Source organism: Venturia canescens, chromosome 1 (assembly GCF_019457755.1).
Source record: "Venturia canescens isolate UGA chromosome 1, ASM1945775v1, whole genome shotgun sequence".
NCBI classification, from domain to species: domain Eukaryota; kingdom Metazoa; phylum Arthropoda; class Insecta; order Hymenoptera; family Ichneumonidae; genus Venturia; species Venturia canescens.
Genome location: NC_057421.1, coordinates 12,549,327 through 12,573,121, shown reverse-complemented (window position 1 = coordinate 12,573,121; position 23,795 = coordinate 12,549,327). Strand labels below are relative to the sequence as shown.

General features: G+C 37.9%; 2 protein-coding genes across 10 annotated transcripts in view; one reads left to right on the top strand and one right to left on the bottom strand.

The window, feature by feature from the left end:
* The window catches only part of Fas1 (fasciclin 1), a 253,351-nt gene that overhangs the window by 66,493 nt on the left and 163,063 nt on the right, over positions 1 to 23,795 (bottom strand). For all 8 annotated transcript variants that reach the window (XM_043432981.1, XM_043432987.1, XM_043432982.1 and 5 more), the window contains exon 3: positions 1,020 to 1,210. In XM_043432981.1, the coding sequence (XP_043288916.1) occupies positions 1,020 to 1,210 (191 nt within the window). The remainder of the gene's footprint in view (positions 1 to 1,019; positions 1,211 to 23,795) is intronic.
* Orc3 (origin recognition complex subunit 3) lies at positions 4,372 to 15,029 on the top strand. 2 transcript variants are annotated; one of them, XM_043432991.1, is made up of 13 exons: positions 4,372 to 4,462; positions 9,292 to 9,423; positions 9,553 to 9,673; positions 10,004 to 10,161; positions 10,273 to 10,430; positions 11,030 to 11,138; positions 11,399 to 11,563; positions 12,193 to 12,510; positions 12,637 to 12,921; positions 13,020 to 13,253; positions 13,629 to 13,748; positions 14,590 to 14,657; positions 14,754 to 15,029. In XM_043432991.1, the coding sequence occupies exons 3-13, from the start codon at positions 9,568 to 9,570 to the stop codon at positions 14,845 to 14,847; spliced, it is 1,815 nt and encodes a 604-aa protein (XP_043288926.1). In that variant the 5' UTR covers positions 4,372 to 4,462; positions 9,292 to 9,423; positions 9,553 to 9,567; the 3' UTR covers positions 14,848 to 15,029. The 2 variants fall into 2 exon arrangements, with proteins under 2 accessions (XP_043288926.1, XP_043288925.1); XM_043432990.1 differs by lacking the exon at positions 4,372 to 4,462 and adding an exon at positions 7,798 to 8,105.

The following is a 23,795-nucleotide window of genomic DNA, read 5'->3' as shown; positions in this document are numbered from 1 at the left end:
AAGAGTTCCGCAGTTTTGATACTTTTTTTAAATACCTCCAACCTTCCTTCAAATCGTTCGACGAAAACGCAAACTTTTTGCCGAACATTCCGTTGCGGAAGAAATCTCGACGGAGCTAATTTTACAATGAAATCATGGACCCGGATTCTGTTGCCACAAGAAAGAGAATTAAAACCATAGAATAATTAACGGCAAGTTTATTGCGCCTGGAGATGGAACATTCCCGAGTATTTAAAAAATTTTTTAAAAAACTCGACGACGCGTTGCTGAAAGATTTGCACCGATACTTCGTGAAATAAATAATTGGTTAATTACGAATGTTTTTTTTCTTCATTTCTTTGGACCTCAGCGTTGCAAACTGTAGCGTCGTGACCTCCATTTGGGGTTTGCGATAAGAAACATTTTTCAACGATCATAAAAACAACGCTAACGGAACAAAATCAATATACAAGAGGTACGTAAGGTTCTGATTGGACTTTATAAAGCCACAGCTCAAATCAAGTCGCGCACAAAAAGGCGAATAAATAATGATGATAGTAAAAAAAAAGAGCACCGGTTTTCGAGTTGCAGGTTGTACGATGTCTGGAATTTTTAATCACGAAAAAAATCGTACGGAGCTTTTATAACGTGCAGTATAATATCTCATTATACCCTCAGATACAAACTTCCAGCACGAAGGGTACGCAATGTCCAACCCTCCGAACGATAAACAGCATGGAATATCTTTACCTCCTGACTGTTACTTATTTTATTTTACCTGAAAGGCTAGAAGCGTATCTTTGTTTTATGATAAACCCGAGAAAAATAGAGGTTTTAATATCTCGACTGTGAGCTTTACCACAGGCATAATTATCTTCAGTTATTTTGAATTCGAACAAAGATTTACTTCATTCATTTTGATTCATTGATATTTGTTGTTTCTAATTGTACAGAGATGACTCGCTTTTTCAGTTCTTTAAAATCCTCAAAACATCTCCATATTCGAAACAAAATGGCTACGTAAATATAACAACACTCACTTGATTTTTAACATCTCCGGACTGTTGTTTCATCGTTGATTTGAAGCTCCGACCCTCAATTATTTTCGCATTATTAATGTAAATCTCTTCATTATAATTGATACGTTTCCTCGTCACCCAAAGCGGCGGGTTTCCTTCCAATTCCGATGATATCGAGTCCCTGAGATCGTCGGCGGTTTTAGGTAGATTCGCTGAAATCATAATAATATAATTGCTAATAAGATCCTCTCGATTCGTTCGTTGTTATTTGAGTTTCGCATTATTAAATCATCAAATTCGACTATTGTTTCAAAAATCCATCGAATTAATGCGGCTCAATGAACTCCGTGAATATTTCCAGAAATACAGCCACCGTTGGAAGTTGTTCAATGAATTTGAGTTGGTATCAAAATGTAAGTCGCACTGTATAAATTATGCAAAAACTCGTTGTAAATGGTGCGGCGATCGGTGAAATCCGATTTGAGCTTTTCCGATCGATCGACACGAAATTAATAACTGCGAGCTGGATTGAAATGACCTGAAAATTCGTTTGTGTGAATAAAAAAGGGCGTTTGGCCAGCCTCATAATGCGCTAACATCGGAAGGATGATTTAGGAAAAAAGTATGAAATATTTCGCGAGGCACAAAAGTGTCCAGGGGGAAGGAGTATGCACGGGAAGCTCGACACTTTATTTTCTTGTTACGCTTACTCCTTCGCTCCGTTAATTCCACCGTTCGCTTTCCCCCCAGCACATTTATTGTTATATATATTTATGTGAAAATGTGTACATTTATTCATATGTATAAAAATATATGTGTAAGTATATTGTATTTTAGTAAAACGGTCTGAGTGAGTTGAATATAGAACCTGCAAGTGGAATGCCATTTTTATCTCGTCGGGTAATCCCACAGTTTTTGCTTCTCCTTTTTCTCTTTCGACCGTGGTCCACACTGAATAAAGAGCGGCGTGGAGTTAGGAAAATTCTTCTTTTTCCGCGTTCGAAGCTCGCAGCCGTGTATATATACGAAGAGCGTCAAATAAAAAGGGCGTGCAAGTTCTACATCCTCGTAATTAAGTTCCCACCTATTCCGACCGTTTCATTCTCATGGTTCGACTCGAACGTATACGCCCAGATGTAGATGGAGCTCAAAGCACAGTAGCGGAAGGAAATGCTTCACAATGGCACTCATTACAGGCTTGAAGAATCATTTACCCTTTTCGCCCTTAGCTCTCCCCCCGAGCACAAACGCTTTTTTCTTTTCTACCTATTATTTCCCACTTCGCAAGACTTTTCTATCCTCGATCTTATCTCTTATCTCTCTGTCCCTTTCCTACTTTTTTCTTCGAATAAGTTTTCCGCACTTGACACTAGAGCTGAACAATCGTTTGTCGTTCTAATTACGATCTTCGAAACCGTTTGAAAATTGTGTTGAAAGGAGCGATTAATATTACGATTAGGTCTTCAACGAAGTCGGACACTTTCGATCAAATCTTCAATTTCATGCTCTCTTTGCTTATTATTGGACTTTTCTTACAAACGATTTAAATCGTGGGACTCGAATTCAAGAAGCTAGCAATCATTGGTCCTTTTCAAAGCATCCTGTGAAACTCATTTTTTTAGAAGAATACAAAAGTCTTTCTCGTTCGCAGTATAAATGCATCTTCCTAGTGCCCCAAGAATTACGTGTATTTTAATATGCAATTAGTTTCGAGAACTCATTATAACGATAATTGCTTCGCACAGAATTACCAAGTCAAAGACCATCAGGAATTTGGAGTATCAAGAGTCAGGCTCTCTCGCGACGAATTTTGGCTGGCGAGGCACACTGAAGAACGAAATTTCACAAAGAGTTTAACACACGAGTATCGATTGACTCTCCAAATGGCAGCAGAAGAAAAAAATGACGAAAAGCATCGCTTCCAAGTAGAAAAACTTGTCAATTTTTTATTTCGCGGAGTGTCGGTGCAGGTTGAAAAACTACGAATTGTAAATTCGACAAAAAACGAAATTGGAGAATTACCGGAATTATTGGAGGGTTTTGTTTCGATCATTTTTGGACTCGAAACGTTGCAAACTTCAGTGTCATAAAAACCTGAGTGAATTCGAGCGAGTATTGATATTTATATGATAGAATAAAAGGTTAGTTCACAGTCGAATTACGACAGATTTCAATAGCAATTTTTCCACAGGCTCAAACAGTCGAGTACCGAATACCAAAATTTTCGTATTCTCTTCGAGTCTTCCTCTCACGTTTACGCATCTTTATGGCACTTCTTCATCGGTGGACTGTCGCAGCGAGTAGCAGTAAATAAAATCCGTCGTTGGCATAAAAATAGTATTTTCGATCAACAACTTGGAATACGAAATCTCGATTGGACTACGTGTCCATGTATGATGTACACGACGATTCGCGAAGTCGTTGACGATAAAAAGACGAGAGAAACGAGAATGAATAAAAGCACTAAAAATCCATGCCTCATTTCTCGAATGCTCTTCGTTATTGTTCTTCCTATAAGCGTCATTTTTTCATTTGCAATCGAAGCAAAAACGATTGAAACTTGAGCTGTTGGAAAAATGAGATCGAGCCGGAATCCTTCGGCAAATCGACGACTTATCGCACTCCCATTGATGCAACCGCGTCGTAAAATTGGCGCAAACTGAGCTCACTGATGTCAGCAATCGTTACAACGTTATGACGTCACGAAGCCGAAAGATTCAAGAGTGCGGCAGGTTTCGGCCTATTTTTTCCCCAAATCTTCGGCATTGCCGCTGCCGCTGCCGCTGGGTTTGATCGAGTCCTCTTTTAAGATGCACGAGACGCTGAGACTCGGTCTCCGATTCTCCGGAACCCCAAAACCTCGTGCGATCGAAAATACGATGTTGAACAGTGGTCGCTGCGGTACCGTGCGTTTCTTCAGGCAAGAACATGAAGTACCGTGGAGTACCTTAAAAAAGAGTGCTCTCGTATAATCGAAGCTACTTTTATCATCGACGAAAAACTTTTATTCCCTCTTCCCTGTTTCTCCACTCGGCAGACATCCATGACGTTGAAGTTTGCAACGTTGGAGTCCAACAAAATGATATGTAAAAAAGCCCCTAATGATTCCAGTAATTCTCCAATTTTGTAACCTGTCGAATTTGAAATTCGTAGTTTTTCAAGCTGCATCGATATCTCGTGAAATAAAAAATAATTGGTGAATTACAAATGTTGTTTTTTTCCTTCATTTCGTTGGACTCCAACGTTGCAAACTTCAGCGTCGTAGACATTCGTATTACCAGAGGAAGAGAGATGGGGAGGAGAATATGGATTATTTCGAGAGTTAGCAGGCAGCCAAGGAGCGCAGGAATCAACACATCACGAGAGACCAGTCGACGAAAGGAATACGTTCATGGCTTCACGATCAGATGAACAGCGGCCAATAAGACTGGAGGTGAAATGAAGAGGAGTCGTCTGATAAAAATGTGAGTAAACAGTACAAACGTCTAGAAGTAATAAAAAAAATGGTAATAAACTGTTTCAATAAACGAACAGCGAGTGAGGACAGCACGTAAGTAACGCCGTAAATATTCCTGCGATTAACCCTTTCGGACCGTATGTTGCTTCTACGCAACACGCGCTTCCAGGCCCAATAAAACTGCATCGGTCAGTAAGGTCGGGGTTCTAACTGCCTATTTCCATGAAGCAAGGTTAGATTGCACTTTAGATACTCCTAAACCAAGAGATAAACTGCTTTAACTCATCGAAATATCAATATGAAGTCGGCGTTTCATGTTGAGTTGGCGTTGTGCGAAAAGGTGCTGTAGTTATCGCAAAAGAAAAGTGGGTATAAATTTCTTTTTCGTACTCCAATCGCTATTTCCTTTCAAAGGGAAGCTAATATGATGTATTTAAGGTATTCGGTGCTAGACTCATTCGTAAATTTTCCTGATTTTGCTCCCCAAGGACCTGGTGCTGCGCGCAGCGAACATTCAAAAATTCATATTTCCCAAGAAAAAAACCGAAATGTCACAATGGATTCGGAAACTAGAAAGTATTTTGAGATAAAATTATGAAGGGAATAATTTTCCGTCAACGCGAAATAGGTCTCGGTCTGAGAGGGTTAAGTTTGCGAGCCCAATATTTGGCATTAGCCTAATCCAGGAATAATGCCAGCCTTAAACATTTCCAATGTGTGTTCGTCGACTGCATGGGAGAGGGTAGAGTCACAGATGCTTCGTGAAATGAAAACGAAACACGTGAACCTGGCGCAGAGCCACGCAACGTTCTCACGTTTTCCGAGCCTCGTCTACTGCACCGCGTTCCCGATTGCAGTAATACATCCTCCTATACATACGGATTTTTACGTGTGCCTTCTCGCATGCACGTGCATTTTCTTCCCTTCTCTGGTACAAAGACAAAATTCCACCTATTCCCCGTGTCAAAGCTTCCTCCCAAATGGAAGGAGAATGAACGAGAGGGGAAGAAATAATGGCGAGGGAGGAAAAGAGAGGCGAGCTTTTGGCTTTCATTTGCCTCGAGCTCGACGACGCGTACATTCATTTATAAGCAATCGTTCTATGAGCAATTCCTCCGACACTCGTCGCACGACTTTGAATCTCATGCAGGCTGAATGTGCCTCGTTTAACCTGCAAACACCACACTCCCTTTGAGGCCACACACTCAACCCAGTAAATTTGCACTTGGACTTTTCAAAATTTTTATTTCATCTATGAATGTGTGGAATTAATCTTGCAACGAGACTTTTTAGGGGTAACGATTCCTCAGTAATCGATTACAATGATTTAAAAAATTGGAAAATATAGTTTTATTGTAGAAAAATGGGCAAATTGAAGAAAGGAATTTTGAAGTTTTACACTTGGAATTTCCGTGGGTGCAAATTAGCACCAGTGTCGTGTCCCCGGGTTGAAAACGGACCCAAATCGCAGTTTCGCATTTTCAGACGGTTCCAAGGAATCCGATCGTCGAGGGTTGTTCCAGGGTAAGGAACTTCCTCGCTGAAAATTTGTCACAAAGCCCTTCTCACGCGTGTTTTCCTCTTCGAAAATTTGCTCAGGATGTAATATTTGGCTCACTGATTGCTTTTCTTGTGCCTTCCTGACAGTAACACACTTTGATCTTGGTTTAAAGTCGAGTGTGCGTTGTAGGGAATCGTAACCTTGTAAATGATTGGATATTGCACAATGGATTTTGTGCAGCCAGCTCGAAAGTCAGAATCTCAGTGGCACGTTCCCAGCTCTCGGTGCCACGAAACAAACGCTTTTTATCCGGCGGATCGTTCCTCAAACCGAAGTTGCTCGAATCGGGGTTCGAGCAGAACGAGTAATTCGCGAGTAAGGAACTGAGAATTAATTAGCTCTTGCTTTGGAAGAGCTCAGCAGTGTGAAATGGGCGAATAAACTGTGCCCTTTAGTTCACCTCGCGTCGTTCGCTCGCATGCTTCCTCCTCTCTCTCAGCTCATGCACGAAATAATGAAAAACACGTCAAATTTGTTTCGCATCCATGAGCAACGTTATTAACGAAGTATTCGCACGTCGTCGCTCAATTTATTTGACCTTTTCAACTCGAAGGAAACGAACGCTTCAAAAGCGACGAGCTCTAACTTCTGAAGCTGTTTTCTTCTCGCGTTTCAAGTTTTGTTGATTAAACGCGAAGAGGTTGAATTTCTTTCACTACAATAAAAACTGCACGAGCTCCTCTTCTGTTTATTTTATACTCTCATGAGGACGATCGCAGATGCACAGTCCATGCTATTACAAAAGTAGCGAGCGCCAACTTGAAGGGCGAGTCCTCTCCACTCGTCGGGATGACAACTCTCCCAGTGGACGACTGCTGGGAGGGCAGCAATTAGTTAGTACAAAAGGAGAATTGAGTTCTCACATTAAGCAAGTTTCGATCGATTGTTCAAATCCCAAAGAGCCAAAGTTTCAGATCCAATGTAGTACAGTGAACTCAGTTTGTCCGTTCGTGATATCGTGAATTTATTCTCAAGAGGCATCCAGAAATTGCTTATGCAGCAGTTCACCCAAATGCTGTCTTCGACAGAAAGATTTTCCAACTTTTGGACAGCGGCGCTCGTCGTCTATTCTGTCCGATGAATTTTTGTGGGGAATTTCCTTTGCGGTGTCTTCGAAAAAAAATAATGTGCTGGCAATAGTCAAACGTCAAGAAAATAACGAGACACGAAAGCGAATTATGAGAAAACGTTGAAACATTTTCACGGGAGTGTATGCAAAGTTTGACATTTTCTAATGGAGTTTCGGAAAAATAAAACAGGGGAGGAATGTTCTAAAAAGAGCAAACGTTTCGGGGCAAACGACGAATTGGTTTAACCTAAAAATACAAGAGAAAAACACACTCGAATGATGTATCGAAGAATTCTTTAGTGAATTTTCAACAATTTTTAGTCAATGCGTTTATAAAAATTTTGTTGTATACGATGGAGATGAATTTTTTTTCGAATTTGGTTGAACCGTGATTGAGAAACGAGGTTAATTCGTGCTATTGTTTACCTTCTATTTCCAGTAGCAGCCAACGGTTCTGATGTATTTATTATGCTAAGAATCTAGTTCAGTTGAAAAAAGTGAGGATTGGAAAAATAAAATCGTCGTCAATGGTTCCATGATCCCCGATCCGTGTGAATCTTTACGGTTCACAACAGCGTCTGACGCTGACTCAGGGACTCGGGGTATGTGTGTGTGTGGCGTGTACGACACTGCCGGCAAAAGTTCGTTCGACGCCTATGCTTAGTTTCGAGCCGGTTGTTTATGAGCCGGCTGTGGGCTGTGACAGCTGCTAGTGCCCTTGTTATATAGACATTTAAGCATGTATGGATTTACGTTCATGTATTGCGAATATTTTTATACCTGTATTCCTCCCGCTTATTCTTCGTCGCGGTTGAGCAGCTGTAGATGAGCACTAGCACTACGCACTACTTCAGTACAGTTTAAAACGTCGACGGTGACGCACGATCGTCGTTTGGCACGCAATTGGTTTAATAAAGAATCTCCAACCTTTCATACGTATTTTATAAATCGATCATATCAAGATTTGAAGATTTTTTTAGCTGCTTAACGTAAGAAATGGAAAGCGTTTCCGTATCGAAGGTAACTCAATGTTTACTTTTATACTACCTGTTGATTCTATTGCCATCTCGCTCGTGCCAACGGAGTTAGAGTGAATCCGTTGCACGCTTGCCGCGCTTTATGCGACATAACCTCACTCTGTTACGAGAAACTGGTTGGAGATGTCAAATGTATAAATTGCCATTTTTCGAATATTTATCACATTAAGTTTGCTGATCGTTACTCATAATTCGTTATAGGACATTTATTCCTTTCATATCCTTGCTCCTTTATATTTGAAACGGGAACTTATTTTTTTTAATTTCAACATTCAACAAAGCGGCCACTTGATATTAAATATAAAATTATTAAAATGATTATACACGTTCGAAAACTGAAAACCTTTTCTACGCAAAGTTGAAAAGTTATAAGAAGAATAACTAACTTCAAATATCAATAAGTGATTTTTTTGCTCAGTGCTTCAAATATTTTTTAGGCATATTTTGAGTCGTATAAAAACGATCATTAATGTTTTTTTTAATATTATGCTTCTCAAAACAGTTCATGCGCACCGACTTGATAACATCGTAGTGAAATTGAACACATTGTATTTTTTTACTACCTGCTATGGTATCGGTATTGCAAAATCCAACGATCTAAACTGTATTCAACATTTTATCGCTTCAATCCTTTCTTGCATAAGAAATCATAATTCCTTACGATTTATCAGCTCATGTTTTTGGGTTGTTCAAAGCGAATTGTTTGTGCCAATATTTTCAATAAATGTTGATAAATCTATGCACTTTGTTTGATCGAGACCCTAATACCCCTCTTAAATTCTGTCGTATAATAAAAATGACTGCACAAGCAAAAAACATGGGATTGGAGAATATAAAATTAGTGACTTCTGACTGGAACTTGCTTTTTTATTCTGAGCTTCCACTTAAATAAATTTTAAGTTTTTGCATTTTAATCTGAGTTTAAAATTTACAAACAGCTTGAGAAAAATAAAATGAATTTTAAGATAAACCTTGGCATCATGAATCTTATACCATTATGTCATACATAGAAAGGAAAAGAATTTCTCATTGAATGTGTAATGGCTTTTCATTATATATGAACATGATCAAAGCCATTTTCAGAGTTTCCTTTTTAGTAAAACTTTATACAATTTTTAAAAGTATAAAGCAAAGTAACTTTGTCAAATTAGATGCCACAATTTTTGTAGGGAGTTTTCGCTCACAAAGGAAATTACAAGATAGGCCAAAAGAAGAAGAAGATAGAAAATAATGCTTACTTCCAAGAGCCGTGGTACAAAGCTTATAAAGAAGCTTGGTCTGCTGTACAAAAAGCTGCTAAGGTAATTATTAACTCATCTCACAATGAATCTCATTTGTGAAAGATTTTTTAGAAAATTAGACAGAAATGTGAAGTAAATTAAATCAATGTTGAAGGCAAAAATATTTAATTCATTTTTTTACACTTGTAGAAAATTGATATCAGTATGTTTGAACAAATCGTTTGTGATTTGAAGAATTATGTGACAACAATAAAGGAGAGTTCATTAGAAAGTTATTCCAACGAAATATCTACAGCTATACTATTGACTGGTAAGCTCGACTTTATTCATCAAATAAAAAAGATATCATATATTAGAAAGTTTTTGGAAATCGATAACATAACCGAGTTCTATTCGAGTTGGTAAGAATTTTTTAAAGATTAATTATGGTAATTGATTTTAAATTCACAATCATTCCACAGGTTGCAATAAAGTGCAATTTTCAGATTAAGAACTAAGTAGTAATCGGTGCATGAGTTACACAGATTTATATTTTTACTTCCAATAGCGTTACTAGAATATTAAAATATGATCGAGTTATTTATGTGATGCTTAATCGTAGATCCGTTGCTTGAACTAATATACATTTATGTTTATTCAGGGGTCAATTTACCAGATCATGCAGTTTTATTTGAGAAGTTGGCAAGTGAATTTTCCAAAGTTACCCAATGTATAGCCATAATACACTCCAGAGATTCCGGAAATATGAAAAATCTTATTGAAGAAACAGTGTTTCAATTGATCAACAGTCAGAATAACGTTAGTATATTAGCTTATTATCAAATCCGAGTATAATGAGTCGGTGAAGTATTCCTATTGGCAAAAAAATGACACATTTTCATATGAATAATTATAATTATTGTGTTAAAGGACGAGAAATCAGACATTCGTAAAAATCAATGCACTCTGAGACTTCTGGAAGCCTGGCACAGTGAAAATTGTCAATATCACGATCCGCTTGTTATTATTGTACCGGATTTCGAGAGTTTTTCACCAAGCGTATTACGTGATTTTATTCTCGTCTTGAGGTAAATAAATCTCGGAAATTTAGATTCGTTTTCGATATTCAGAATAATCAAATTTTGAATAATAAATAAATGCAATCGGAATTGAGAAAATTCCTTGCAATTTTTAGAGACAACACTGGTCATCAAGGATCTTTGGTAGTAGAAAAACAAGGCATAAAAAATGCTTGAAATAATGGATTATTGCAAACTTTTCGAATCTCAGTTTTTCTGTATTGCAGTGTTTAATTTGTACAACACTTTTTTTCATTTATGAATATCTGAAAATTTTTCGTATTGCACTGATGAAAAAAAAAATTTACGCTATGACGGAAGCCGGAAAAATTGAATAGCATCAACGTTGATGTACGAAGCAATGCATCATTCATGCGAAGTCAATCAAATAAATTTGTTTCCTCGGTCAAAGCTACGAGGGAAGTTGAAGTGAAAAAGAATAAACAAAACTTTTTTTACAGTGTTTAAGCAATTGAAAATAAAAATGTCAATGAATATTAACATTTTTATGGCTTTTAACAAGTGACAGTGGAGAAGAAAAAGCAAATAAACAATGTCAGTATACGATCAAGATTCTAAAAAAAGTCTGAAAATATGTGTATTTTCAGTATTTATACAAAGTCAATGAAGTTCGTTCTCGTGTTTGGAGTAGCAACGACACTCCACGCTGTTCACAGATGCCTCTCTTACGACGTTACGTCGAAGCTGCGAGTGCAGGCAAGTTTAATTTTTTTAATTCTTTTTGAATTAGAATTGCTAATAAACCGCGGAAAAGCGTGTACGTTTGCCCCAGTAGATTACCTTCTTAATTGGAATATTCAAATGAAAGAAAAATAAAGGGAAAAAGGGACGAAAATACGAGATAAAGAGAATGGAAGAGAGAGGGAAAAGAGAGGAATCAGAGAAAAGTCTCTTAGTTCACTCCGTTCTGCTACTCGCTTTTTTTTCTTATGGTTTTTCTCTCCCACCGTTTGCAGGTATTCCATACGCAAACTCAGGTTAAAAGTTTGTCAGATGTGCTCGAGGGTACGGTACTTTCTGGAAAAACTCCATTTAAGTTGACCGGAAGGGCGTTTCAACTGCTCACCGATATCTTTCTCATTTACGACTTTTCCGTACATGGGTTTCTTCAGGGATACAAGGTATACACACTCAATTATATATTTCCGCGCTATTTTATTCGTACAAATTCAACTCGTCACTTAAATCTAAACCTAGAAGAATTTAATGTTTTCCCAGATTCGTTCTTCCATCTCACCATCTTTGTTCCAACAACAAAAAAGTTAAATGCGACGACTAGTGCATTTTTAAAAACCCTCCCACAGTATGAATTTATGTCGAGAAATACAATTTTTGTGGAAGACAAAGTTCTTCCGGGGAAAAATGGTTGAATTAAAATTTACTGTTTATTTTTATCTTTGAATATTCGTTACAAAAATGTATTCAAATAATATTCAATATGGAAATAGATGTAACTCACTGGTTTTTTCATGTACAAATATCTTCAATGGAAATGATGACGCTGAAGTTCGCAACATTCGAGTCCAACGAAATGATCTAAAAAACTCTCCAATAATTCCAGTTATTCTGAAATTCTGTTACCTGTTTGCAATTCGTAGTTTTTCAGTCGTTAATTTTCGTTAATTTTGTTGGACTCGAACGTTGCAAACTTCAGCGTCGTTGGAAATGTACTTCATTTAATTTTTCGTTATTCATCTTTATCAATTGTTACCTTTGGATTGTATAGTCACTTTCGTATTAACTTTTTCAGCTCTGCATGCTACAACACTTTTACGACAATAATTACGCGTCATTATGCTGCGAGCCTAAAAAGACGAGAGAACGAATAGGATTGTTAGGCGATGATGATTTTGAAGACATTAAAAAATTGCCTTCCATCGCGCGTTATCTTGAGACTCTAAACAAGGGAAAAAAGAACCAGTCGGAAGGAAATAACCAAGAAAATTTCAAGAAAACTCTTGTTAAGGTCCTCGAGAATTTTCACCTTTCGATTAACAATTTCTTCACAATACTAAAGTGCTTACACAGCCTCACATCGGGGCTACCAGGTGCGCCTTTAGGAAAACAGGTAATTTTTTATGAAACTATAGAAAATTCTTTCTCTGCTGATAGAAATGTATGATTGAATCTTTGAAGTTTCTGCTACTTTTTTATACTCTACAGAAAAATTATTTTCATAGAATGCTATTTTTAGTTGCGGGAAGTATATTGCAAAGCAGTGACTTCAGATATCGTTGAATCCCAAGAATACAAAGAGTCGATTCAACTCTTAGGATTTTTATCCAAAGATGAATTTGTCGCTAAGCTCGAGATCGTATTGAATATGATAAAAGAATCGTCAAGTTCGAATTTGAAAGATGTGGAAGAAAATTTGAAAAAAGATTTAATCACGTTGAGAAACGCGAGTCTCGAGATCGTTGCCACGTCGAAAGAGATTATGAGTACCAATGAAAAATTAAGCCGCACACAACTCAAAGAAGTACGTATAATGACAAGTATTTTAAAAAATTGAAACATACTTATTTCTATCTCTTATTTTTGAACAAATTTTATCATTTTTGCTTGGATTTGTTTCAGAAACTATACAAAATGTCACAACAACAATCGAGGTCGCCTTACAAACAAGCACAGATCAATTTCCTTGAGTATCTCGATCGCGATGTTTTTGGTGTACACTTGAAGAATCCGAGCCGGATAGTAGGACATGAGATCTTTTGTTTCAGTGATGCGAATTCAGCAAAACATCCGATAAGGGGTTCGCACAGGGCAGCCGTTCATACTGCGCTTACGAATCCTCAAGCTTATCTCGAGGTAAGTCCTCATGTACGGTTGTCGATCCTTCAGACTACAAAAGTTCCACCATTTCAGCATTTTCAGTTGATGTTATTCAAGGGCCTGGAGTTTGAAAACTGTTTAACTAAAATTTTTACTCTTTTTATTTAAATGAACTGAAAAGTTTTGAAACTCTGGCTTAACAAAAATTGTTGAAACGCTTGTTTGCGAACGAGTAGATAAAAACAGAAACACATCAATTACAAACTTTTCTGGAAAGATGTTGGAAATCGTACAAAATGGTAATTCAGCGAATTGAAACCATCCTTGTAAAAAGAAAAGGAACTTTTGAAAGTGTAGATTGCTTCGTGAGTAAATGAACATATTGTTCTGATGCAAATTTAACATTTCCAGTGTGGCTGCTGTGAATTGGAAAATGATCAAACAATACAGGCAACGTTGCCCGATCTCAGTATTATATATAAGCTACATTTGGAGTCGAGGAAATTAATCAATATGTACGACTGGCTGCAGGTAATGACGCATTATCGTAAGCTTTTTCTACTCTTATCTCTCTTCCTTCCCCCATTCCCTTCTCTCCCTCTCTCTCTCTCTCTCTCTCTCTCTCTCTCTCTTTCTCTCCCTCTTTCTGTCTTTCTCGCTTCTCTGAGGCTCGAGGTTCCATGCTTAGTTTACACGTTAATTTTTCGTCTCCGAGAGCTTATCGTGTCACGCACGTGGCTCATTCACGTGACGTGAAAATTCACGAGAAGCTCACGGTGATTTTAATCGTTCCCTGTTACCCTGGGAATTATTCATAATTCATGGGTGTCTCGGGTTCACGTCGTTAAGACTTACACCGTGCCGCGGGTGCAAAATGTTCAATAAGCCTTTGATGTAGATGTTCTATATGCACAGGAAGTATATTATACACCATGTCCGAAAAGTCATCGATCGAAAATACTGAGGTACCATGGGTGAGGTCATGTCCAATTGAAATTATCATGCATATCGTTTTTCGGTTGTCAAAGCGTCCAACGTATCATTGACAAAAAGTCACTCGATTTATAAACTCACATAACGAGAGCGAAATCGAGCTGGAATTTATAGATTTGCGTTCAATCGAGCAATTTCTCGTGAAAATACACACGTCTATGGCATCGCTCATCATTTCTCTACGATAGATCCTGCCCTTTTAGGACACCCTGTGAATACATATAAAACGCGACTCGGAAGATCGAGCGTGAGCTTATCAGGACGCGAATCTTTTCCTCGTTAGAACTAAACGGATTGGCTCATTTATCGATCGGTTTTTTTCACCATTTTTTTTTAATCCGCAACTTCCATTTGTTTCTAGACATTTTTCTCTTTGCAGGCTTTTCTGACGATCGTTAATCCAAGTTCGGAAGGCGACGAGCAAAGAGACATTGATCCGAAGCTTCAGTAAGCCTTCGCCATCCGCTTGTTCACAATTTATAAAATTAGTTTTATCGTTATCGTTTTTACGGAAATTGGAAAAATATGTTTCTCTCGTTTCAGAGGTCGTTTCACACGCTCCATAGCCGAACTGCAATTCCTCGGTTTTATCAAAACATCGAGGAGAAAAACCGACCACGTTAAACGCCTGACATAGCGACACCGATCAAGTTATTTTATTCGTACTCAAATCCCAGTTATTTTTTAATTTTGTACTTTTTATTGTAATACTTTCATTGTTGATAGTTACGAACTGCCAAGCTAGAAAAAGGCCCATGTCGTTCATTGGGAGGAATATCGACGAGTGTAAGAATTTTTTAATAAACATTAGCGGCTGAATTTTCGTGTGATCGTTACAAAACGAAGCCTCGCTTTTTCTGTTCTGGCAATTGCGACGATTTACCCTGGTTGTGAATTTCTTCAAGAAATTTTGAAAAGAATTCAATAATTACAAATACCTGAGTCTTGTTTGACGAATACATTTGCGAAGCAACTCTGTTGGACGTTCTCACAATTTTTAACGTGGATTATGAAATTCTTTTGCGCAAAAATGTCCACAAGCTGTGACATTTGAAAAATTTGTTAATTTCTTCGATATTACAAATAAAATAGCTATCGAGCTGTCGAAGCTAAAATAAAAGAAGAGAATAATTGAGAGAGCTGAGCAATTTGGTAAGAGATCGATCAAATTCGTGAGATAAATTTCACCACCGCGCCGAAAGATTTTTTAATTTGCTACTCTAAAAATTCTCCGGCAGTTTAAGATCGTGAGATTTCATGCAGAAGTCGTTCGTAAATTCTTGTCGTCAGATTTGAATTACTTTCTCCAGAGTTGTGAATCGGGACTGATTCGAGGTATTTTTTCCTCTTTTTTTCCCCCACACTCCAACTAAAATTCGTCGGAATTCGCGCGTGATTCTAGAATTCGAACGTGTCGGAGTCACGGATGGAAAAACGAACTAGCGAGCCGGATGGGAGATGAGAATCGAAGAATAAAAAAAACAAAAATATGAAGATCGATGGTTGGCTATGCGGAAAGGAAAAAAGAAAGAGAGTTAACATTGGAAGGAAGAGATATGATAAAAGGAAGGAGGAACATGCGAGAATAATTTAACTCGCAGTGGGATGCATATTGATGACGTGTGATGAGAAAAAAAAATCTGCACGAAACTATGGGGACTTTTCGAGGACGGAATACTAACTTGCCAATCTTCCGGTGGAATGTTAATGACTGTATAAAAAAATACCTGCACGAGATTCAGCTGATTTTCCGAAATTCATCATCGATTTACCACCGAATATTGTGAGTTTGAGATTATCATTATTTGAAAAACAAAGGGAACTGTGCGAAAAAAGGATGAACATTGTTGGGTCTTTTAAATCATCATTGGGTTTCGAGTAATGTAACGTTTAATTCAACGAATAAATAATTGAAATTCCACATAATTGCAATTTGTTTTTAGTTGGAATTTTGTGAGCACCGTACATGAATACTGCAATGTGAAAATAATCGAATTTTATCAAATTCCTAGAAAAGTTCAAGAATCAAAAGCATTTATTTTTCGTGTGACTGGAGTATTTTATTCTGTCCAATTATAAGTTCGTTGGGTGTGATCTAATTAATGTATCTTTAGAAAGAAGGTTAATTATCGCGAACAATCCACAAATTCCTTCGCTATTGGAAAACCCGATGAATTTTTTTCATCTCGGACGTTAATACAAAATTTTTCAAGCATTCCTGTTCCTCGATCCACGATTCGTTTTTTCCCCTTTATTTCATTCTTTTTTATCTTTTGTTTCGACTCATCGAGAAAAAATTAATTATTCTGTACAGCAGTTCAACCTTCGCGTTCAATGAATCGAATGGAGGAGCCATGCTACAATTTGCAGCAGTATTTTGTATCTCAAAAAAGCAACCAATCGTTTTTCGACAAACCAAAAAATTTGAGACGAGAGCGTTTTATTTCTCACACACCGTGATGTTTTGTCTATCGAGAATTCGAAAAATAAAATTCCCTTTGTCAATCAAGCGTACGACAAGATAAATCTGAAAATGAAGCCATTTTTATAGTTCCCAAAATAATAATGGGAAAAAAAGTGGAATAAGGGAAGATGGGATTGTAAAAAGGCAAAATGCCGTACACTGGTGACAAATAATAATAATAAAAATAAAAAAAAAATAGTTCCCAAAATAATTGGCAATCATACGAATGCAGAAAGGGATCAAGGCGATCATTTTATCACGAAATTTCAGTGTGTAATGAATGAGTTATTTGAATTGCTGATCAATATATGAATATTTGAAATTGTAGCAGCAATACATGAAAGAGCCACGATTTTGATCCATGGCCATTGATGATACTGCTTGCCAATTACCAATTCTCTTTTTTCGTAAGTTAATCGAGCGTATCGTCGATGCGAAGTGTTAGCTTTGGCGGTCCGCTTTAATGTATCGGCCAATCAATTGCGAGAAATAATGCAAGAGTCTCTGTGTATTTCAATTGATATTTATCGTTGGAGCAGCTTAAATGATGGTTTAATACTAAGCCTCACTGAGAGACCTCTTAAAATGGTCGAATCGAGTGAACAAATATTTTCCGAACAGCTGGAAATTCCTTTTTCTCGAAAAATGTGTTATATCGACTCAATCCGTTTTCAATAAGTCTACCACTGAATAATGACAATTTTGACTAATTTGACGAACGTTTTTCGTTTCTTGTTTGTGTAACAAAAAAGGCATCGAATCTGTCTCGGATTGACCATGACGAATTTTATTTCGGTCAAATATTGAAACGATGGAACACAGCAATTGGTTAACTCCTCGGATACTTTTGGCACGCGATTGGTGAAATTTTCAAGTTTATTCATTTACAATTACCGTTTTATAATACCGTCAATTTGCTGTTAACGTCCGTAACAAAATGATGGAATTACATCAATAAAATCGAATATACACTCACGCTTAATTACTCATTAGTTAATCCATGTGAACACGAATGTAGAAAATATGCAGCATGTGAAATGTAATTATACAAAAACCTTCGAGCAATTGAAAAGGAACGGGACTTCCAATGAGGCAAAAATTGGCGATTGAATTTCATACAGAATTTGGAATCACTAATGGATTGATATTTCAGTTTACGTACAATAAACCGCAATTGAAAAAGATGAACGATTTTACAAGGATATTTTTTACCGTCACATTTCTTACCAACGAGCAAAAAAGCGACGATTCGATCGACCATAAACGAGAGTCTTTGGTGAGTTCCGGTGATATTTCAATCGACAAACTTTCATGGGGTTAGAAGTCTCCTGTGCCCAGGAGACTTAAAGAAAACTGATTGCTCACATCTCCCAACGTCTAGATTTTGTACAGAGACAGATTTGAAAACCACAATATGAACGTGCACGTATTGCTATAATACATATATCAACATGTGTAGGTTAGTTGTGTGCAGATGGTTCTTCGTTACAAATATATATGTACACCTGGAGAGGAAAGTTGTTGAGAAGACGAAAGTATTTTCTACACGTCATTCCGTGCAGAATTCTCAAAATTTTTTAAAGAGATGTATCATTTCTCTCATCCCTGTATCGCGAGTTGGTATAGTCATAAAAAAAATTGTAAACCATCCAGTCGAATCCAATTTTTTTAAAAAAAAGAAGATTTTTTTCTATTCCAAGAAGAACTATTTGCAAATGATTGATTTCCATTACGTTGTTAAAGAGTTTCGCTTATACAAGGATTCAGTGGGTACTGAAAGATAAATAAATCCTTAGCTCAATTTGAAGTGCTGCACGTAACGAAAAGAATTTGCAATAAAATAAAATTTTCACGCGAATCGATGATTCATTTAGTTCTAATGAAATGGACGTATCTAAGACACGAAGAGACAAATAGCTTTGTTTTTTTTTTTTTTTTTCATTCCACATGAAAATTCCGATGTATAAAATGAAAGGGAACGAAAAGCACAGGAAATAGTGCCTCCCCTCGTGCACTCGATAGCTTTTCTCACAGAGTTTCTTCTCGTAGACGTTGATCGATGTCGTTCATACAAGACTCCAGGTTCACTATATGACTGGTATACATACGTTGAAGCTTCTGTACACATTGTATCAGGTTGGTAAAGCGAGTAGTTCGCTTCGCCACGTGTAAACAGGAGGCAAGCAACTGTTCGTTGGAGTTGATGTAAAATCTGTATAAACGTCATTCAACCTCATCCTTTACCTGTTACAAGTAAAACGAATAATGAGAGAGACTCGGCGGAAGAAGCAAAGCTTGGGAGACGTATCGGAGCAGGGGCAACCGGAAAGTTCTTTGTTCCGTGGTCGTATAATCTTCAAGGAGAAACAAATTATTATACCGAAACGCTTCTATTCAACAGCTTTTTCGAGAGATTGAGTAGAATTCATAATCGTTTCATGATTTACAAAGATCAAAGATCAGTTGGATGAACACCAAGTTTGGGTTATATTTAAAAAAATTAATTCATTATTTTTATTTAAATTAATTACTTTATTTTCGTTTCTATTTATTACGCTGAGAAGTTTGTTGAAAAAATCGATAAAATTAAGGGGGAACAAAAGTAAATGTTTTTGATTGTTGACTCTTTTTAATGTGACAACGATGAAGCCTTCGTGCCTGGCCAAAAACCTGTATTTCAATTTTCCCTCTCCTCGAGCTTCCTGAGCGATTTCAATCGCCATTCCATTACAGTAAATCGACATTTGATCTCAGCTCAAATAGATCTCGAGGATTCACTCCACTAGGTCATGGCAAAGGTTACGATTTTCTCGCTGATGTAAGGTTTCGGCTTCCCAAACTTACGGTTTAAGCTGTGCTCAGCTCCTTTGACCCTTCTCATCGTTTCAGTAGCCAACACATGAACCTTTTGCTCTATCTCACCTCTCGTGTGTACCATTTTCCTCTTTACTCGCACGAGCATGACCATAAGAGCGTTGAACGCGGTCTCTAATCTTGTATGGTTCTCTATTCGTCCATCAATTATGAATTAGTTTCAGTTTTTAATGAATAAATATTGTAGAGGGATTGGGAAGTTCGTGTTAAACGTTGACATTTTGTACGAGGGAAAATGAGTGTAATGGAAATGTAAAAAGCGAAACGAACGAATCATAGAAAAATGTATGCAATCAACAAAGGAAGGGGGACTTCTCCAAATGGCTTCGATCGTCGCCTACAAGATGAAAGTCTGTGACAGTAACAAATTTCCGGATGCTATCACAAAGTTGCACAAACATAGCTAATCAGAGTACAAATGATCGATCTACGAATTATCGAGAACTTAATGTTCGACACAGTCTGTCATGGCAGTTGCAAAGTTTCGTGAGAAGAGAAACTGCTGTATTTAAGGATGAAAAAAGAGACTGCGAGCGGAGTAAAGATCCTCTCGAATGATTCATGGATCGATGAGACATCGTGATAGAGGAGTAACCACCATTGGGAAAGAGGAACGAGATTGATTTTCATCTCGGAGGAGACTTGGCTGCCTTAACTGCCTCACTCAGGGCTGAGCTCGTGTCACGTAGAAGAGTGAAAAAAGAAAGATTTAGTAAGAGTGTTGGAAAAGATGGAGAGAAGGGGAGAAAAGAGGAGCAGAGCTGTAGCTTGGAAGGAAGGGACTTCAGAAATTGGAACAAGGGAAAGACGAGAAGGCGAGGTTGCGTTCGTCTCCCACGGGAAATGTCCTTCACTTCGAGTCGACGTTCCATTCGTCGTGGAAATTCCGTCCATCGCGGTACAAGATGCCGCAAAATCCCTTTCTACATCTATATAGATATTGCTCTATAAACATCTGCACACTTACGCGTGTGTGTCAGCCCTAAACGATATCACGAGCGCAGACAAGCTCAGCGAGGCGTTGGATGGATTCAATTATTAAATCACTCTCGTCAGGATCTCGGAGTGAAATTCTCAGTGACGCTGAGACAGACGTTACGCCCGGTGTGCATCTGACGAAGTAGGAAAAATCCAAATAAAGAACGACACGAGAAACGTACTCGGTTGACCTATTGCATTCAAAATTCATGTACAAACAGTATCCCCTTTTTTATTCCTCTTCTATATACTTGTGGAAAACCTCCTTCTATTTCCTATTCACAGGCTATTCCCGTTATATGCCTTTTCAAACATATTCCAAAGGCAATAAAGCTCAGGTACTTCACCAGGCTCCTTTATGCCTTCGTGTATACACAACAGAGTCCATCCAAGGCACAGGCGATTGATGAATTCATACTTGGAGAATTGCATTGTTCGAATCTGAGAGACAGCAGCAGTACACCGCGGAAGCCTCGTTCCATGTCAGTGGAATGTTTCATCAGTCAATATCGAAATAAATATAAATAGTGTCACAAATTTGTCCGCTCGGCTATAACTCCACGAATGTGTTTCCATATGAGCCTTCATGTTCACAATGTATGCCCGTTTGAGCGTGTAAACCATCGCGCAATGTTCGAACTTGCTTTTGAAGTTATAATGGCAATATAACAGTAGGAATACGAGGCTGGGCGCGTACGTTGTTATGCACGAAGGATGCTGCATAGTGAAACGTACGGAAAGGGATGAGGCTTGAGTACTTGTCCACTCGCTAGTTCCGTCAGGATCGTCCGCGTTCGTCGTCGTAAACTTGAATAACATGACAAACACAAAGCCCACGTTTTATATTACACGCACACACACACAGGGAACCTGGCAAGATTGTGTTCTCTAGAGGGATATGAACCCGCGCTATAGTGTGCCATTAATTTTGCTGACCCACGAGAGACACGGATCCTCTATTGCGTTACAGGTATATTTAGAAGTGGGGATTTCCAATGGTAATTTGGTGAGACTGGCGAGAATAAATAATTCTGAAAATAGAGGTTCCACCGACATTTTCATGGGTAATTCGAAGAATCGGGACTCGGGTTTTCTATACTTCGGCGAGTCACGGAGTTTGGAAGGGTGTTCGTCGAAGGGAGATGAGTTGAAAGTGATTTAATAGGTTCAATTATTTACTTCTGCTCCGAAAGGACGTGCAAATTTTACATTCGATTAGAGAATTTTTAGCTGCAGTTTTACGAAAACAAAAAAAACGTTTCGCACGCAAAAATTAGTTCACTTTGTTTTTACTTCGTTCCATCGAACGTGACAGAAATAAAAAGCGAAACGAGATGTTCGAATTCTTTAAGCGGTACGAGTCTTCGCGTATAGCTTCTGAAGGATCAAAAAAGAACCGGAGGGAATGAAGAGAATGAATAAATGCAGAAAGAGAGATCGAGAGAAGAAGAGCGCGAATGCGGTGCGAGAAAAAGAGCGAGTAGAAAATACTTTGGCTGACAGACGTCTGATAAATCGAACTCCCATCCGATAAAATGGGTTGAGGTCTGATAAAACGGGGTCTGCACCCGCTGCGACGAGAGACACACAGTCACACATTCAATTGAGCTTCTGCAGGAAAGGACCACGAGAAATAAAAAAACAATTCTTTGCACGAGTGTCCTCGAGCTTCCCTCTTCGGAGCACACTTTCAAAGATCTCTCTGAACCCCGGTCATTCCTCGGATTTGAAAAACTTTTTATCGCTCAACCTTCTTTTTTCGAGCTATAAAGAATATCTTCAAGCGGAAATTGTCGACTTTAAAAAATCTGTTGCCATCCGGAATGACTGATAATTTTTCTCTGCCGATGTTTATTACCAATCCAGCGTAATAACGCTACTCGATTTTCATTCTCTCTTTTTCGTAATCCAAGAAATACCGTTAACTCTCTGATCAAGTTCGTTAGTATTTTGAGCCCGTTTGTTTGTCGCGTAACTACGTTCGAACACGTAAACCAATACCTATAAAACTCTTTGCGAGACTTTACTTTAAAACTCAATTTGAAGACGTGTACCGAAGGGAATTGAGTTTGTTGATAATGCCACAAAAAATAGAAGCACAATTAGATTATCATGGAATCTGTTTTTGGCTGAGGTTCTTCGACTGCACGTTCTGAATCCATCGTTAACATGAAGAGTATTGCACGATTTATAATTTAAATGCGAGTCTCGATTATTCCATGGACAAAAAGCTTTCACTTTTCTGTCAGAATCAATTTATTTTTCAAATTTCCATCCATACCTCGACACGAAATAATCTCATTCGAGATAAATCGTTCATCGTCGAAATAATAGGGCTGGAGAAGAGCGGTGGAAGAAGAGACGAAATGATAAATCAGAGAGCCCCGACGCTCAACCGCAAAACAGGCCGCGAGATTATGAAAGTTTCCAGACTAATTGTGAAACTTTTGGTGATATACAAAATTGCGGATAACGGGGCAGTTGCCCCGTGTGCACCATCACGGTGTAAGAGAGTGGAAGGACCATCGGCAACCGGAAGATGGCTACGGTCAGATAGAAATAGCTTTCGAGTAATAACAGCGAGAATGAGATTCGCAGAAACAATAGTATCGCGAATATATGAATAATCCACTTTACTCAAGTTTCTCTTTTTTTCTTATCATGCTTATTCTTCCTATCCGAGAACGTGTCTAATCCGAAATGATTATGTCTGAAACTCCAGCATTGCCGTTTTTCGTTGTGTTACTCTAAACGATTCTTTCTTGAGGTTCTTCAATAGCAAAACCCGATTTCTTACGGAAATTTTTTAAAAAATATATGTCGCGCAGAAAAATCTAACGAATCGATTTTTTTTTTTAAATAATTCTACCGTCTAGTTTTTCAGATATTGCAAGTTAAAGTTCCATGGTTTCTCCATCCGAACACATTGTAATCGTCAAACAAAAAACGTGTATCGAAATAACTCGAGAACGGTTTTTTACGAATTTGATTAAAAAAAAAAAAAACACAGTGTTAGAGTATCTTCTGATGAAAAAATTTAAAAAAAAAAAAAAAAAACACGATCTACCGTCTAGTTTTTGAGAAAAAAATTATTGTAATAAAAATCGTATGAGAATTTGAGTGGGAGAATTTCAAGGGTTGCGACGTGGCAACGCTGTCGCGTGAGACAAGCCATGCGATGCCTGCGTGCAGTGTGGCCACGACACACGCGCTTCTGAGCGCTCATTTGTATAAAAGATATAAAAATTTGAAAATTACGAGCAATTATG

Bases quoted from the DNA above. Each gene is read 5' to 3' on its own strand.
- Orc3 (XM_043432990.1), top strand. From the start codon at position 8,082: ATGGAAAGCGTTTCCGTATCGAAG. The intron at 10,162-10,272 runs GTTAGTATATTA...ATTGTGTTAAAG, and splicing joins TGATCAACAGTCAGAATAAC to GACGAGAAATCAGACATTCG. The intron at 13,749-14,589 runs GTAATGACGCAT...TTCTCTTTGCAG, and splicing joins ATATGTACGACTGGCTGCAG to GCTTTTCTGACGATCGTTAA.